The sequence below is a fragment of the Pipra filicauda genome, unplaced genomic scaffold, assembly GCF_003945595.2.
Source record: "Pipra filicauda isolate LSUMZ 115617 unplaced genomic scaffold, ASM394559v2 scaffold245_size1146780_pilon, whole genome shotgun sequence".
Classification (NCBI taxonomy): domain Eukaryota; kingdom Metazoa; phylum Chordata; class Aves; order Passeriformes; family Pipridae; genus Pipra; species Pipra filicauda.
Genome location: NW_024104360.1, coordinates 1,018,794 through 1,035,028, shown reverse-complemented (window position 1 = coordinate 1,035,028; position 16,235 = coordinate 1,018,794). Strand labels below are relative to the sequence as shown.

General features: G+C 39.0%; 1 protein-coding gene across 1 annotated transcript in view; it reads right to left on the bottom strand.

Moving 5' to 3' along the window:
* The window catches only part of TG (thyroglobulin), a 146,922-nt gene that overhangs the window by 88,818 nt on the left and 41,869 nt on the right, over positions 1–16,235 (bottom strand). Inside the window, exons 23-35 of the mRNA XM_027712037.2 lie at positions 15,749–15,871; positions 13,955–14,070; positions 13,200–13,308; positions 12,284–12,481; positions 11,741–11,908; positions 11,126–11,191; positions 10,336–10,419; positions 8,101–8,238; positions 6,664–6,840; positions 5,556–5,667; positions 4,930–5,009; positions 2,949–3,092; positions 533–598 (exon numbers count right to left, since the gene is read on the bottom strand). Of these exons, the coding sequence (XP_027567838.2) occupies positions 533–598; positions 2,949–3,092; positions 4,930–5,009; positions 5,556–5,667; positions 6,664–6,840; positions 8,101–8,238; positions 10,336–10,419; positions 11,126–11,191; positions 11,741–11,908; positions 12,284–12,481; positions 13,200–13,308; positions 13,955–14,070; positions 15,749–15,871 (1,581 nt within the window). The remainder of the gene's footprint in view (positions 1–532; positions 599–2,948; positions 3,093–4,929; positions 5,010–5,555; positions 5,668–6,663; positions 6,841–8,100; positions 8,239–10,335; positions 10,420–11,125; positions 11,192–11,740; positions 11,909–12,283; positions 12,482–13,199; positions 13,309–13,954; positions 14,071–15,748; positions 15,872–16,235) is intronic.

The window sequence follows — 16,235 nt, the reverse complement described above, 5'->3', positions numbered from 1 at the left end:
GGTTAAATTAAGTTTTCTAATGACAAGTTAACCTGCTTCCATTCCATTTCACACGGCATTTAGCAGCTATGCTGTGTACTTCTGGAAAGGACACATCAGGGAAACCTTTAGCTGTTGAAAATTTGCATATATTTTTAGGGGACAATAGACACAAAGCCCTGAAAGACAGTAGTAAAGTTTCGTCTATTAAGAGGATCCACCCACTTTTAAAATAACACGTGAGTACCATAAGATTCATCATACTCGTTGAAAGTGATGTGACATCCACACTCACAAATAAATGTCTTTATCAATCCTGCCGAACATTTTGCTTCAGTGACCTCATGTGGCAGTGAGTGTGAGATATTAGGTCAGCATTGTAGATATGACAATTCTTCCATTTAAACAATACATAATTAATAAAAATAAGTCATCACCTAAATGAGTAACCTCATGGGGAACACATATATTTCATAATAGTGTGATCTTTTAGCAATGCATACGAAATAGAGGATGTTTCCTGGTTTTTTCCTCAATACATAAATGCACTTACCACTTTCTGGCCTGAGAGGCAAACTAACAGGTGGACAGAGGTCAGGCATGGTGCTCTTCAAGTCAGCTAAAAGCAGAAAAAAATTACACATTTGAAAACAATTATACTTGAAGGTTTAGAATGGAATCAATATCTCAATATTTCCAGCATTACTTCTGGGATCTGGATGTTGCATCTTCTCACCACAAATACCAAGAGTAAGGATGTGAGGTTGCTTTGCTATCTAACCCTTTTGAGTTCATACATGAAGCCAGACTTCCCTAAATTTCCATCTTTATAAACATTTTTCCAAACACTTTTTGGGGCACAGTTATGAACAATTCATTTCAGTAGCTCTGCATTTTTTTCCATGCACCTCTCTGCATTTGGGTTTCGGCATCACAAGAGACGTCAGTTTTTCTCTGCTCCCAACAAACGGGAATTTCTCAAAATAGGAATTAGAAACAAGGCAGTTTCCAGCACAGCACTTTCCAAATTAAAATTCAAGCAAGAATTCATTTCCATACACAAGACTTCTCATTTGCTAATATTTCCCATAAATAATTTGCAATCACAAAGCACACATCAACTTAACATAACACATTATGAAATGTGGAGGCACGAGTACCTTCCTACAAGACTGTGGACTAAAGCAAAAGACCCTGTTTCATGCTAATGTCCCCACTGCCTACAGTAAATCACTCCTTCAGATTTCACTCATTTTTCTTTTTTAGCCTCAGAGCCTTTTTGTTCCTTTTCCTGGTTCCCAGACCTTAGCACAGCAGCACAACTGATACAAATTTTTGTCTGTAAATATCTCCATTTGCATAAACATCTGTGCCTTGCTGTGTGTTACAGTGCCTTGGTGTGTCTTACAGTGGAAACACATCTGAAGCTCCCTCACTACATTAGGAAACACCACTGTCTCTCCTGACACTCCCTGCTTTGCATATACCCATGGCTCTGCTTTGTCATCCCTCTGTCCATCCAGTGAGAAACATCCTTTATTTTTAGTTGGTTCTTTTTTGACAAGAGGAAAAACAATTCTAAGAACTAGAAGTGTATCTACCCCTCTTCTGTCAGCTCTTCACCTTTCTACCATTCTTCACTGTTACCCCTGATTCCCTCTTAACTCCCCCTGCCACCAGGATCCTGCCACTGCCTGCTTTATCAGGGCTGTTGTTCCCTTTCTCTCAGTGCTAGATCCTCAGCCCATCCCTGCCTAGCTTCTGTAGTGCTTCCCAACCCCATGCTGTCTCTTACCTTTTAACAAGGACTGCCCCACTAGAAGAGGACATGGATGTTCTAATGGGCATAGAGCCAGCACAGGACTTGAAAAGCTCAGGACTGAGTTCATATTTCAAACACAGAGTGTGAATGAAGGTTTTCTCTATCAACACTGTAAAATGCAGCATACTGCCATGATATCTGATCTATCTCTACACAGTTTTAGCTGGATTATCTTTCTATCACATTCCCTGGACAATATATATCCAGACTTTGTGCCTCCCCTCTCCTCTCAGCTATCAGCCCTTCTCTACTCTGCAAGAACTAAGGGAGTGTAAAAGCAGGAAAAAGTACTCTTTATTCAATTTTTTCCCTGATTCTGTCAACATCACCAGACCTGCCCCCATGGGGCCTCTCTGCTCTGGAGTTCAACAAGGGTGTGCCTACGTGACTAAGTAAAAGGTTGTCCTCCCATAAAGGGGGACACAGTCAGGCAGGCAATTGTCTTCCTTATTGTTTCAGTTATGTGAAATCAAAGCTTAACAAAGTAGAACTAGATCTGCCCAAAAGAAGTGTGACAAATGAGAAATCCATTTAAAGTTTTTAATGAAGTAATGGAACTTTTGTTTTGCTATGGAAAATAAAATCCACTTTGACAAAGAGTGGTTTTGATTCCTCCTGAGGAAATAACCCAACATCTCATAACTGCTCTTCTGCTTAAACATGTGATAGCTTCTTACTGCTTGAAAAATACAGTGCTACCTTGGAATATGGTCTTGGCCTTTTCTTTACCAAAACAGTCAAAAGCAAATTTTAAATTCTGTAGCAAAACCAAATCTTTTGAGGTTATGTATCCACACAGATGGTAAAACCATAAGCCCAGCAGTGAGTGAGAAACAAAGAATGATTTACTGACGAGGACTGTGCAGTGGGGCAAAATATATTTGAATTCCAACATTGGCCACAAGTCTCCCATACAATCCAAGAAATTAAATTATACTTCTTTGAGTTATTACTATTCTTTTTCTATTAAAATGGAGACTAAATTGTGCTTTTCTTTTCCTTGCACACACTTGTCTGCCTTGTCTATTTGTAATCCTTGCAAATGGATCCTACAGCTGGAAGCTGGAATTTGTATACAATGAAGCTGAAAAATAAACTTCAATGCGCAGAAACCAGTTAGAAAGGTCATGTGTCCTGCATCACTTACCAGGCTTCTGATACCAGCCAAATGGGTGTATTCTGACTTCAGCATCTGGTGAATTACAATTTGAAATGTGCCAAGCACTTCTTGTTTCCTCAGCACATGTCTGGATTCCAAGGCTGTTCAGAGTCACGCACACGATCTTTCTACCTGCCAAGGAAATAAATGGTTATAGAAATCATAAGGAAAATTTTCCTCTTCTAGATAGTTGTGAGGAAAGAGAACACAGCATGGTTCCACTGTGTTAAATGAAGTTCAACTGACTTAGAAATCGAAGGCAGGAAATATCTAAAATGGGCCAAGTACCTGAAACTAGTGTTGAAAAATCCCAATGAATTCCATGTGAAGGAAGGTGGGTACCAACATTATTAATCATTATAATCCAAGGTCACAGAGCATCTCCACCAAGCAAGGATCAGGACTCTTTGAGCAAGCAGCCCTTTCAGGTTAATGCAATCCTTGAAATTAAAAATCTGCATGTATATTGAAACATGGCCACTATTTACATCAAGATAAAAATTCTGTCTTTCAAAGACCTTGTGTAAATTTTTTTGTTGCTGAAAAAAATGGAGGGTTTGAAACACAGCTAGCAGACTCACTGAAGATTTTAGCTCATATTAAAATCATTACTGAAAGTTCTCTTGACTATACAAGTGCCAGGACTGGATGCCTGAAATGTCACAGATACTTAATATCAGATAAACTAAAGAGGTGTGAGTTTTCCATGTTTAGTGCTTTAAAATTCTTCATTTATTTTACAACTATTTAAAGAAACCTAAAGCCACATTACGTTAAGACTTCAAATTTCATATGGTCATATGGAGGTATGAAAACTGAACTATTTTGTATTTGCACATTACTTGCAATCTAAACTACATTGGATTAATTTTCCAAGCTACTCATTTTTTGACCAACTGAAAATTTTGTCTGCTCAACAAATTAAAAATTTGGAATTAAAAATATATATTTCTGAACTGTTTCAAATTCCCAAGCGAGTTGTAAAGCCAGCACATCCTAAATGACCTCAGGGACAGTTGATTAGCATATGACCCTTCCAAAAACAAAGTTAGACATTTTAGTGGCCTAAATCTGAATGTGGAATAAAGTACTAAAATCTATTTCATTTACTTTGATCTAGGTGGCATCCAATTCTAAACACCAGCTTTTCTTTAAAAAGAGCACTTCCTTTACAGTCAGTGGAGACAAAGAAAAGTACCTCCAGAACAGGATTCAAATAAAGCTCTTAATGACCCTATAGTTGTGTCTATACATCTCTCTGCTGACTAGAGAGGGAGCATGGGGTGACAACACCCCTTAACTTTGCTATCCCAGCAGAATAAAACATTTTTGTTTGACATTTTAATGGCTTTCAAGTCAAACATACGTCAAAAGATCTGAGTTCTGCAGACTAACAGAACTCCTACTTGAGATGTCTTAAGTAGCTAAAATACTAAGGAGGAGCAGATAGGTAAGGTTTATCCACAACCAATCTTCCTCAAGGAGAAGACTAAAATCTGGGAGCACAGAAGTTCAGACATCCAAGAAAGACAAAAGGCTCAGCTGTCCCAAAGTACTCACAGACATTATGGGCTCACATGCATTTAATTTCATTATTATTTAGGTTTATGAGCCCTTTCGGCTTTAAAAAATGAAACAACAAAAAAGGGGGAAAAAGTCACAAAATGAAGTCAAGCAATATTTTGGAAGAGAGTTTGATAAACGAGTAGTAACTGGAGTTTTATCAGTTTGGATTTCATGCTGTTGGAACTGCAGCCTCTTAAGGGCTCATGAAGTTTTCTCAATAATTTCTGAGATGTGGAGTGTGGCATTGGGCTCAACCTTCAGAAGTGGTTATGGTTACTCGAAAAGAGAGATGCATGAGATCTGCAAGCACTTTCAAAGTGCTCTTCAGAGCAAAAGAATGGTAAAATTTGGATAATGAAGAAAGGCTGAAGTTATCTTAAAAAAAAAACTAGAGGAAAAATACCTGACAGCTGGGAATTATTAAAAAAGCCAAATCCTGTGCAACACGGGTCAGCATCACACCAACGCTCACACGCAAAAAACCTGGGAAAGGAGAACATTACTCTCAGTGCCACTGTGTCCGTGATGGAGAAAAGAGGATATTGCACGGGGGAGAGACACTGAGAACCTGCAGAGATAGCTTTCAGAAAAAGGCTGAAGAACCATTCTGGTTCTTATTGCATACACACTTCCATGCATTTTCCATATGTAGGTGAAATTACATTTGGTCGTTATACATCTGTCAGACTACCTCTAATAATTTAGATGATTATTTTGATATCTGCCCTAAAAAAATCAGCCTAAATTAATTTGGTATATTATTGATAAGAGATTTAACTGGCTAACTAGCAATGCAATATCAGCAGAAATAATAATTCTCATATATATAATTAGTAATTATATACATTATTATTTATAATTCAATTATACAATTCCTTTAAATCATGTGTTTGTTTTTTTTTTCATTAAATACTCTTAAATGATGGTTTTGGATAAACATATTTAATCCCCCTCATCTGTATAATGGGGTCTTGGTACTCCAGGCATGGTTAAAATTCCAGCAAAAAGAAAGGAACGTTCATGTCCTACCCGTCTGAAACAGTTTTTCTGCTCATGTCAGTCTTATTCCTCACTGAGATTCCTGTTACTTTCTGGAATGGCACACGTGTGTAGAAGCTCTTCACTGAACTTTGAAGAGTGACTGGAAGGAAAAAAAAAAAAAAACAAAAAAAAAACCACCAAAATTGGAAAAATCAGTTTAACTGCCATATACATACACCGGTCAAGTAATCACACAGTAAGGGTCAAGTTTATGTTTCTATGCTGGGTTCCAGCTGATTAAAAGATAATTTGACATCATCACAGCAAAATTTTGATGGCTAAGCCTGAAGATGAACAAAAATCCAACAAGTGAAGGCTCTAAAAGCTGAGCAAAATACACTGTCCAAGAAAGACTTCCAGCCCAGGGCTTCTGTTTCTGAGATCTGCATTGATGCTACTCCTTTCACAAGGTCAAAAACTGGAATACAGTTTGGAAAACTCCAGATTGGAAAACTCTAGTGTGCTCATCCATTAGTCAACCCACGCTGCCCTTTAGGCTCCCCAAAAAGACATGGTTGAGTAGCTTAGTTCAGTGGACCTTTACATTTTTTCACAGCAAAATTACAGGTTCCTGTGCAGTGATAACAGGCTTGTTTGTCCAGCTTCCTTACATAAGCCCTATGAGAAAAAACACTGAACCTCCCAAGCATTCACAGAGCAAAGGTTAAAATCCACATCTATAGCTCTGCAAGTGCAAAAAAAAAAGTAAAAAAAATTACACTCAGCCCTTTCATTGTTGCACTACTTAGCTACCACGGAAATTTTAATTGTAGAAAATGGGATTAGTGACATTCCAATGACATTCCCATTCCACCCTTTATAAAAAGATCGAAGAGCTGGTATACAAATTATTTGATCTACCCTTGGCCTCTCTGAATTGGGAATAGCTGAGGTGGAGAATGAAACTGGTGATTAATAACTTTCCATTCTGAACAGAAAATGAACATCCGTGCCAAAAACAGTCTGGCCTGCCCTTGCATCATCACATCCCAGGATTCATTCTTATATTTAGACTTTTTTTATCAGAATCAAGAGCCAAACACCAGCTTGTATTACCAGGGTTAGAGCAGACATAAATCCAAATACCAAAACTTGCCTATTTTACGATACAGTGTCTGTGGTTGCCGGGGTAGCACAGTTGGACAGTTCCCTGGTGTTTGATCAATGCTGCTTTCACAAATCTGTGCCTCTGGATAGAGGGTACACACAAAGTATTTGTCTGTGGTGTTTTGAAGATCTGCCATTCGGCAAAACTCATCTTCTTGGGCACAGCCTGAGAAGCAAAGTCAGAAAGAGTTACACACACAAGGGTTCCTTCCCCTCTCTGCTCCTGTTCATGTTGGTGCACTTAAAGCTAAACATCAGCAAACAACTAAGAGCGAGAATTTCAATATTATCCTATTAGTTGTGCAAATTAATTAGTTCAATTAATTAAAGTCCAAGAGAAAGAGGGACATATTCCAATTCTAGTGGCATTGAAGAGCAGGTGTACCTGGAGAACACAGAAAAGGAGCTACAGTAGAGCTAATAGGGAAGATAAATTCCCCAGCTGTGGCAAGTGTTACTTCAGTGTATTGGCGTCACTCTAATATTTAATTAATAAAAATCTCTTTCTTTTTAGCAAATTTGACATACAAATTGTATAATCATAAAAGAACTCTGCACCAGTTGTGGGTCTCTTACTTAATGAGTAACAATGGACAATAAAGTCTACAATGTCTTAGGAAGTTTTCACAGAAAGTCAGGATCATGGCTAGGCTTCGCGAACAAAGATTTGGGAAGGCTCTATCCACATTTGTTACAGGCACGCTGGTGGCTTAGGAGGCCAATACGAGACAGTCACAAAAAGTATATCTTAAGCATTCATGCATCACACAAAATTATACTTAACTTTTCTGGAATCAACTGTCCGAGCCATTTGCTCGTAGCAATTTTTTCTGAAATTTACCCCAGGGTAATAATGCACCTTCAGAAAAGTACCAAAGCTGCCAAACCCATCTCTTAATTATCATGGCAATGGCTTCTGTAAACATGCATCATTTTACAATGCATCATTTTAAACAGGCATATCTCTACTGACCTCTTACAGTGATGCTTGTGCACTGTTTAGTACTCTTAGTTCTGACTTCCCGGTAGAGCTAGAAACCCTTCTCCATCTATTGCATCAAAATACACTTCATCATTAACACCAAATATCTGTGTTTTACCTTCTACTTTTACCACTATGTCATCTATCTATTTGGAAGGGTACTTTTCAAGAACACCAGAGCATTGCCTAAGCTGTATCTTTGACTTCTCCTGCCCATAACAGGGTACCCTGATGATGAATGACAGTTACCCTTTCTGCCATGGCACACTAAGACTGTAAGGAAGAAACAAGTGGCCCCATTAGCAATTTCCATGAAAATCTTGGGAGTTTTCCCCAAAAAAATCTTGAAGTCCAAAGTTTCCATGGGTCGTTACTATAATACCTATTAAAAGATTTTAGTTAATTATTATTTCCTACAGAATAACAGCCTCCAAGAAGTCTTACGTGTGAGACACCAAAGCACAGCTTCGTCAGCTGAGTATTTCTGACTGAAGATCCAATACTGCTGGTAAGGGAGAGAATAGTTCTGGTCACTTTGTACTTGGCTGTTGTCCATTAGGTAGAAAAGATCCTTTGTGGCATCTGAGATACAAACAAACAAACAATCCCACAAAAAAATTTAAATATGATCTGGAATAAATTAAATTTATTTATGCATAAAATTCTGCCTTTCGCAGTAAAACAGCTGCAACCGTTTTGTAGCGTTAGCATACACCAAAGGCTGCTTTTCATAACACAACTGCCCACCCACAGTTAGAGATGCTCCTGTAGGCAATGCCCCCCCTCTGAGCTGCACTGCATAACACAGCATTTTCAGACTATTTCCACCTCCCAAAAACTTGACAGCTCCCAGAAATCAGAGCATTCTCTCTACTCTGTCATGCAACACAATATCCTAGCATTGAAGCATGATGCCTCAGAGGATGTTTGCAATCCCTCAATCAATCTAATTTTATTAATCCAAAGTACAGTAGTTTCCTTATATCCCCTTGAGAAGCTTTTACACCTCTCTTCTCTATGTTAAAAGTTTTCTTGACAAGTTTAATACCTATTTCTGTCATTTGACCTCATTTCTCCTAGTTTATGCTCCCACAGACCACATTAAATAACTCCTTTTTGTCACCTGCTTGTGACCTTTAGACATGTATGCAATGCTTTATACCTCCTGAGCTCCCTCTGAAACAATCAATCACAGGTCTTTCAGGCTGTTTCCAAATTTATCCCTTTAAATAAAGTTGCAATATTGAAAGGAATGGACACTCTTCACTGATCTCTTACAGATTTCTTCTTCAACACTTTCTTATTTATCAAATGTCATCAGCAGGTCTCATCCCCAGGTACATTGTGAGACATTCTGTTATTTAATCTTACATGCAGTGAAACAACCGGACAATAACGCAAACAAGAAGACATGCTGATGATTACTGCTGAAGTGCTGAAGCACCTACTGACATGCTGGGAGTGCACTATAGTTTTGAATTTTCTGTCAGAAACTAGAAAAGATGTTACCATGTGTTTTATGAAAGATCATCAAGTAATAAAAGCTTTGTAGACATTTTCCCATAACTTATAACGTAAGTTATGTACCCCTAACTTCTTAAAACAGGTGGCTTATAATTCCTGTTACCTCTCGAGCCTTAACTTCAACCTTCAGTTTCTCTGGAAACAGCTGGTGTCACAACTAAGACTTAGGGATGCAGGTAGAAACTGCATTCCTTGCATAACTTCACATTTTAATGACACCATCAGCCCCAGCAAGATAAATGGAGAACCCTGAGGGCTACGCTCATGCCTTGGCAGGTAAATGCAAGAGAATTTCACCCACTGTATTACGTGCATTTTTTTCTCTCATTTTTGAGTCTAGACTTTAAAATACTCCTAATTGTATAGGAGCATTGTTTGGTAAATGTGCATTTTCAGTTTACCTCCCTTTCGAATTCCAAAAGAAAATCCTTTTAGGATTTTGCATGTATTAAATCATGTGCTCAGACGTTCATCAAGACTCCTCAGCAAAGATTACATTTACTTAAAGGTGAGCCAAGGTGCTCTCAACAGGCTCCACTGCTCTCTTTCTCTTAGGATTATGGTGCTGAAGGCCCAAATGAATTCTAGTAACTTACTACTAATTCTTTAGGACCTACACATGACTTATAGTATAACCAAGAGCAAACCCTGGAATAACAAAGGAGCTAACAGAAGTTCACAGGTCCCTCACTGTCATCATGCATGGAGGAAACACTTGTGATTGCAGTTTCATCCTGATTTTCTCTAAGCATCATATTTACAGCCATACTGTCACTAGCAGTAAAGATTCCCAGGTACCTAAGCTAAGGATTTAATTTCTGCGTCTATGTGAAATTTTTTCTCAGCCAAATAATATTTTCTGAGTCTCTTCAATTCAGTAAGTCTGAAAAAACAAAATTTCACAAAACATTTTAACATTTTCATTTCCAGCCTAGCCTAGGAAGGTAAAAACCATGAAGCCAGGACGTTCACATTTTGAACATCTTTCTCAAAATCTCTATGGGCCTTCCTACCTAAGAGAAATACTCTCTACTTCACAATACCTAGGGCATTATGAACACATATAGCAATATATAATATTTTCTGGTTAAACTCTGCATCCCTTATCTGCTGTCTTCTGCTGTCCTCTCTGCCCACCCCTCCTGACAATAGTACCTGACAATGCTAAGTCATTCTCTGTCTTCAAAGCAGCAGAAGCACCACATGCGGAGGTTTTAGTCCGGGTGACCATATCAGAATCTGCAATGAAACAGGAATTAAAGAGCATTGTGATTCCCTTTATCTGTCTTTTACAAGACCATCCTTAGATGCCAAATTTAACAAATATTTTACAGTGCACCATTTAGGAAAACTCTTTAGGTAGTTTCACCAGCTGTTGAATCAAAAACAAGTAAACCATCTCTGGACAGCTCTGGGGAAAACCTAAACCAAACTGCAGGATAAAAGCAAATGCCATATCCACAATCACTATGCACTCAGCAGCAGCAGTCTGCAGACTGTGTGCATTTATAAAGCAGCATCAAAAATCATTTGTGCAGGTCCTGCTACGTACATGGTGACATTCGGAAAGCAAACTTGCAAAAATAACACATACAGGGTTATCATGCTAAAAAACATAACCTATGTAGTTAAGCATAAAGTGACAAATTATTATGGCACCTGGACACTGATGGGACAAAAGTAAGTGTGTTAATGTTACAATTTTCACAGGTATTAAAAGTTATAAATTATGTTCTCAGACACAAGAAATTACCCAAATTTTACGAAACTGGCGGTAGCAGAATTACCCCAGATTACCCATCCTACCAGAAAAGACTTCTGAGTAGTGTCTCAACTTGGACACCATAAAATGAAGTGACAGTGACACTTCCACTATAGAACACACGTCTGCCACTGCCAACAGTTCACCATAAGTTTTTATAACAACTTGTGTGAGGTAACTCACCTCTCCACAGGTAAACTTGCTGAAAGGTAGTAAAATTTCTTTCAGTCTCTTTCACCAACTGAGAAGCTAATAAAGAAAAAAATTTTGTTAGAGTAGCTGCTCAAATTACACAGATAGTATTGAAATGCTCAGAAATTGCATAGAAAGTGCATCACTACACTATGCATCACCTTATTTATAATACAAAACACTAAGGAAGAAGGTCCCAGGTGTCAAGGGGCTAGTCTGGGTCTAGGGTGCCAAGGTTTTACTCAATTTTCAATCATTGTTTTTACTGTGCAGCTCTGGGCACCTCCTTTTTTATCTTTGCTCTGGACTTTACCTTTCTTTCAGATTATTGGGTTGAATCTGTCTGAATTAAATGCTGGAATTATTACAGGGTGACATATTAAACACATTCTTGACTCTCATTAATGTACTCACAGTAAGACATGGGAGGTCCATCTATCTAACAATGCATCCAGTTAGAAAGTTCTTATTCTCTTGTGATTGTATTGATATGGACTTAAATTGAGGAAAAAAGCACTGAAGCACAAGAGCAGGCTGGTGAAAAAGGCAGAGTCTATACAACAATTAAAGAAGACTAATGTAAATTGAGAGAATTAATTGACATACTTCCACTGAACACTTGTCCTCCCAGGGTAAAGGAAAACGTCTTCTCCTTCTCGTCATAGCTCACACCATTACATATCCCACCTATGACAGAGTTTGGTGTCGGACTCCAGACACTTCCATCGCAGATCAGCACGTCTGGGGAGCTCAGCAAACTACACAGAATGGTACCTAGGGTCAGGCAAAGAGAGAGCTGCAGCACTCCAGTTATGGCAACCAAGCTGTGCTACTTAAGGAGAGAGGTGTTTCAGAATGATTTATCTTATGCAGATGCAGATGTCTAAAGCAGGTTAAAAGAACTATCCTTTCAAAACTGTCCATTTCGCTCCAAGCGCAGGTTGCTACCTCAGGTCTTTATCTCTACTGCTCCAGACCAAGTCTCGGGCACTACTCAAATTCTGACAACACCAAAAAAAATGTCAGTGATGTAGAGGCAGGCTGCTGACAGTGGCATGACACAGAGGTAGGTGTGCTGTGTCCAAAAATGAGTTCTACTCAGCGTTGGTTCCCTGCTGCAGGAGGTTTTGGTGTGCAGTTGGGTAGTACCTCCATCCAGTGCAGTCTGGCTCAGGATGAAGCCGTCGCAGCAGGAGTCCCCACTGCAGAGCTGCCGACACAGGAGCTGAGTGTCAGTCAGCGATGCAGCAGCAGCTGAGAGCACCACGGAGCGGTACACGCCAGACAGCACGTTCTGAAAACCAGCCCTCTCAAAGGCCTTGAGTCCAGATGAGTTAAATTCCTGTCCTGGATAGACAGAATGGGAAAAGAACGTTCAAGAGGAGCTCAAGGGATGCTTTTGGATTGCAAGCAGACCAAAGCTGGTTTTATGAAGGTCTTATGATAAAAGCTCTGTTTTAAAAGTCCTTTTCTGGACTTTGAGTTTCAGATGCAAGATAAGATCATCAAATGGTTTGGTGCTTTTCTATCTGGGTAGCTGGTCTGAATGTACTGCCAGCAAAGGGTTCCTAAACTGATGTATGTAGTAAGGTTCGTAATATTCCCCTTTCAAGTACTGCATTAGTAACTCCCAAATACAAATTTATCTCATTAAAAAAGTAAAATGTGTAATTTGGCCAGCATGACTACATCTGCAATTAAGGTTTCTGCCAACTAGGAGGATCACTAATAATGCCTTGTATATACAAATAACAAATACTCAATAAAGAGAAATAATAACGCAACAGAGCAGAGCAGAATAGGATAATACATTTGATAGAATTAGAGTATTTGGGGACTGCTTGCTGGCAAAAGCTGTCAAAATGGTTTACAAAAACTCTATTCCTAATTTCTAGGAAGCATGACATTGCTGTGGTTTCTGGGCTATCACTAAATGTTGAGCTCTCAAAAGTATTGTGGCTTCTTAAAAAAAGATGCTCCCCATATTTAATCGTGATCCTATATAATAGCAACTACCATCTTGGGCACAGAGTCTAATATTAGGTGAGTGATTCTCATCTGGTACCTCTCTTCAAATAGACCATCAGTGCATCTCTTTCTGGATTCCTGATATGAAGCAGGCAGCTGAGGCCACCAATGCCAATGGCAGAAGGGTTCCCCAAAACACCTTGTACCTGAGACAGAAAACAGGCATGCACAATAAACACAGCTGAATTGATTTCCTCTCCTAAAATACATTTTCTTTATTCAGAAACTCAGGGAGAGGAACTAGCACACACAGGGATTATTACCACCACAGCTTCATGTGGACATTTTTTATTCTATCTAATATGGACATTTTTTATTCTATTAAACATAACTCACTTCATCAAAGCCACATTGCTGTGTTTAGAAGTAGTGAATAGGAAAATATTACAGTGATAAAGAGCACACAGTTCAAACTCCGGGCTAGTGGAAGGAACTTAAAAATTATGACTGTTTCAGGTGACACGATTACCAACCTGGATACTTCTAGTTTGAACTATTCAGATTAATCCTCTTTTTAAATCAACCTGATTTCCTAACTGCAGGAGCACAGCATGTTTTAGGAACAATAGTGCTTTATGATGTTTCAACCAAACACTGAGGCATCCAGATGTCACTTTTGCAAATATCTGGGTGTAGCTTCTTTACCAACTTGCCAGAATTTATTACTGCAATAGGGAAGAGCAATGTCCAAGGGGTCAGGTAACAGCCTGCCTTTCTTCTGTGATCTTGTCCACTTGTATTGAACATACAGCATTTTGATAAACACATATTTTTAAATATGATCATTCTTACTAATCCAGAGGTGGTGCAGTTGAAGTTGACTTCAGCAGTACTGTATAATTCACAGAGAACTTCAGCACCAGCAGGAGTTACAGTTGCAAAGCCACACGCATCTTCCTTCTCGCAGCCTGAAAAACAGGGAAGAAGTCTCAGGTTTCCTAGTAATTCATATGCAATATTTTTGCTTCAAATTCCACTTATTGCTGCCACTTACTTAGTTGTTCATCTGCCTGTCAGAGTGCAAGCACGTGAATTTCATTAGCCAGATGAACTGAAGTATTCAACTATTTTAGTAGTGGGTTAAGAATTTTAAATTAACTTAAATTCATGCAAAAAGTTGTTCTTCGCGTGATAATATAAACAGTTCAGACAGGACTAACCACCCACCCAAATATTTAATGTCTGTTGGATAATTTTGCTTGAGGCAGGACTCTCATGAACCACTTTGCCAGCACATCACATCTGCCTGATACAGTAACCCCTTGGCAAAGAGGTTGTGACAGACATCGGGGTAGTAGGATGGAGGGAAACATCAAATTCTTCAATCACACTGGCTGCCTCTGCAGAAACCCCCTGGCCAGTGTAAGGGAGCAACAGCCATCCCTCTCCAGATTTAGGAGTGGCTGAAGTTCCTTCTGCCCTTACACACTCACTGTTAATTTGCTCCCACAGCTTTGCTCCTGGCACAGGTGAATTCTTTTCCAAATATCTTTCACATAAAATAAACCAACTTAGATCAAAACATCATCAGAAATGTAAGCTGAGTTATCTGATCTCATAGGGACTCAGAGACGGAAATATTAACCCTTACTCCTCAAACGAGCACCCCAGCAGTAGTATTTTGTAGCAGTGTCATCACTTACAGTGGATGTAACTTATAATGAAAATATGGCTATGGGCACTGAATCAGATTACTTGTCAAAGGGACATAATTTCCTCCCTAAATTCATTCTCAGGTTCTCTCAGTTCAGTTTCTTGCTTTTGAAGGTCTCCGTTTTCAGAGGAAAAATCTAACAGTCTACAGCTAGGGGATGATCCGGTGCAGGAAAATCCTTCTAGTAACACATATCAGGCTTCACATACTCAGTTCTTAGCATGAGAGGTGACTGCTCCAGATAGACCACAGTATGTGACACAAAGCCACTGATTTGTCAGACTTCTGCGATATCTGCCCTGCAATCAGGCAACCTGTGTTATTACTGCCAGGGTGGTTTTTTTTGGATATGCCTCCCTTCTAAGCCTGAGCATTAGGAGACACAAGGTGAGACTGACTCAAAGCATTCTGAAAGCAGTGAGGTGATTCCCCTTGGTTTTACAGAATTTTAAACCAATTTAAACCAGCAAATATGATGTATCCAGATGCAATGTAGTACATAGACTGCAAGACTTGGCAGAGGACTATCTTTGCACTCCTTATAATACCCTTCTGATCCAAGCAAGGATAATTATTATTCTTTTATGTGCCGATCAGGTGATTTGGGAAGAGGTAAAAGCTTGGTTTTCATATATTCTGAACACCTTATCCTTCTTTTTCTGCACATCTGCAAAGTCTGATGAATGCTTCTGGTTTAAATCTCAGCTCTCATCTGTATTGCAAACTATAGATTACTTCTTTCTGAAAGAGACACCAATCTCTTCTCTGAACCAAGGTCACCAAAAGTTGTAAATATGTTGCAGTGAATTGGTGCCAAACTGCAGAACATACAGTTCATGTAGGAACTTAACTATAAGCTCATCGTATAAAAAGATTATTATTTTCCATGATGGTTAGTGTTCTCTCTACAGCTTTTATCAGAGTTTTCTCACCTGAAATGCACTGAAAATATGTACTTTGCAGGTCTCCTCCAAATGACTGAGACTGAAGAATCTGAGCTTCTTCTGATCCATAAATCAGACGGGAGGCAGGAACTCTCTCAAATTTTCTGAGCACTAAAAAAAAAAACAAAAACAAAAACAAAAACCAAAAAACCCAATCAGCTACTATTATCAGTTCCCATGCTCCAAACAGACAGATTTACATGGAAATAAAACTTGAAGAATTCTGTACAGAAAGAGGGTTACTCATTAAATGATGTACCATAACCCACAGACAATGTAGGAGACAGCTGGAGTGAGGATAGAATTTCTGCTTTGAAAAAAAAAGCATTACAAGATTTTTTGAAAAACATGTAGCCAGGAGTGGGCTGGGAGTTTACATCCAAGTGAGGCTTTCTCTTCCAGCAGCACACCTGCCATCTCTCATTACTTCTTCAAGACACTGAACCAACTATTGAGTCAAGTGAGGAACCAACTT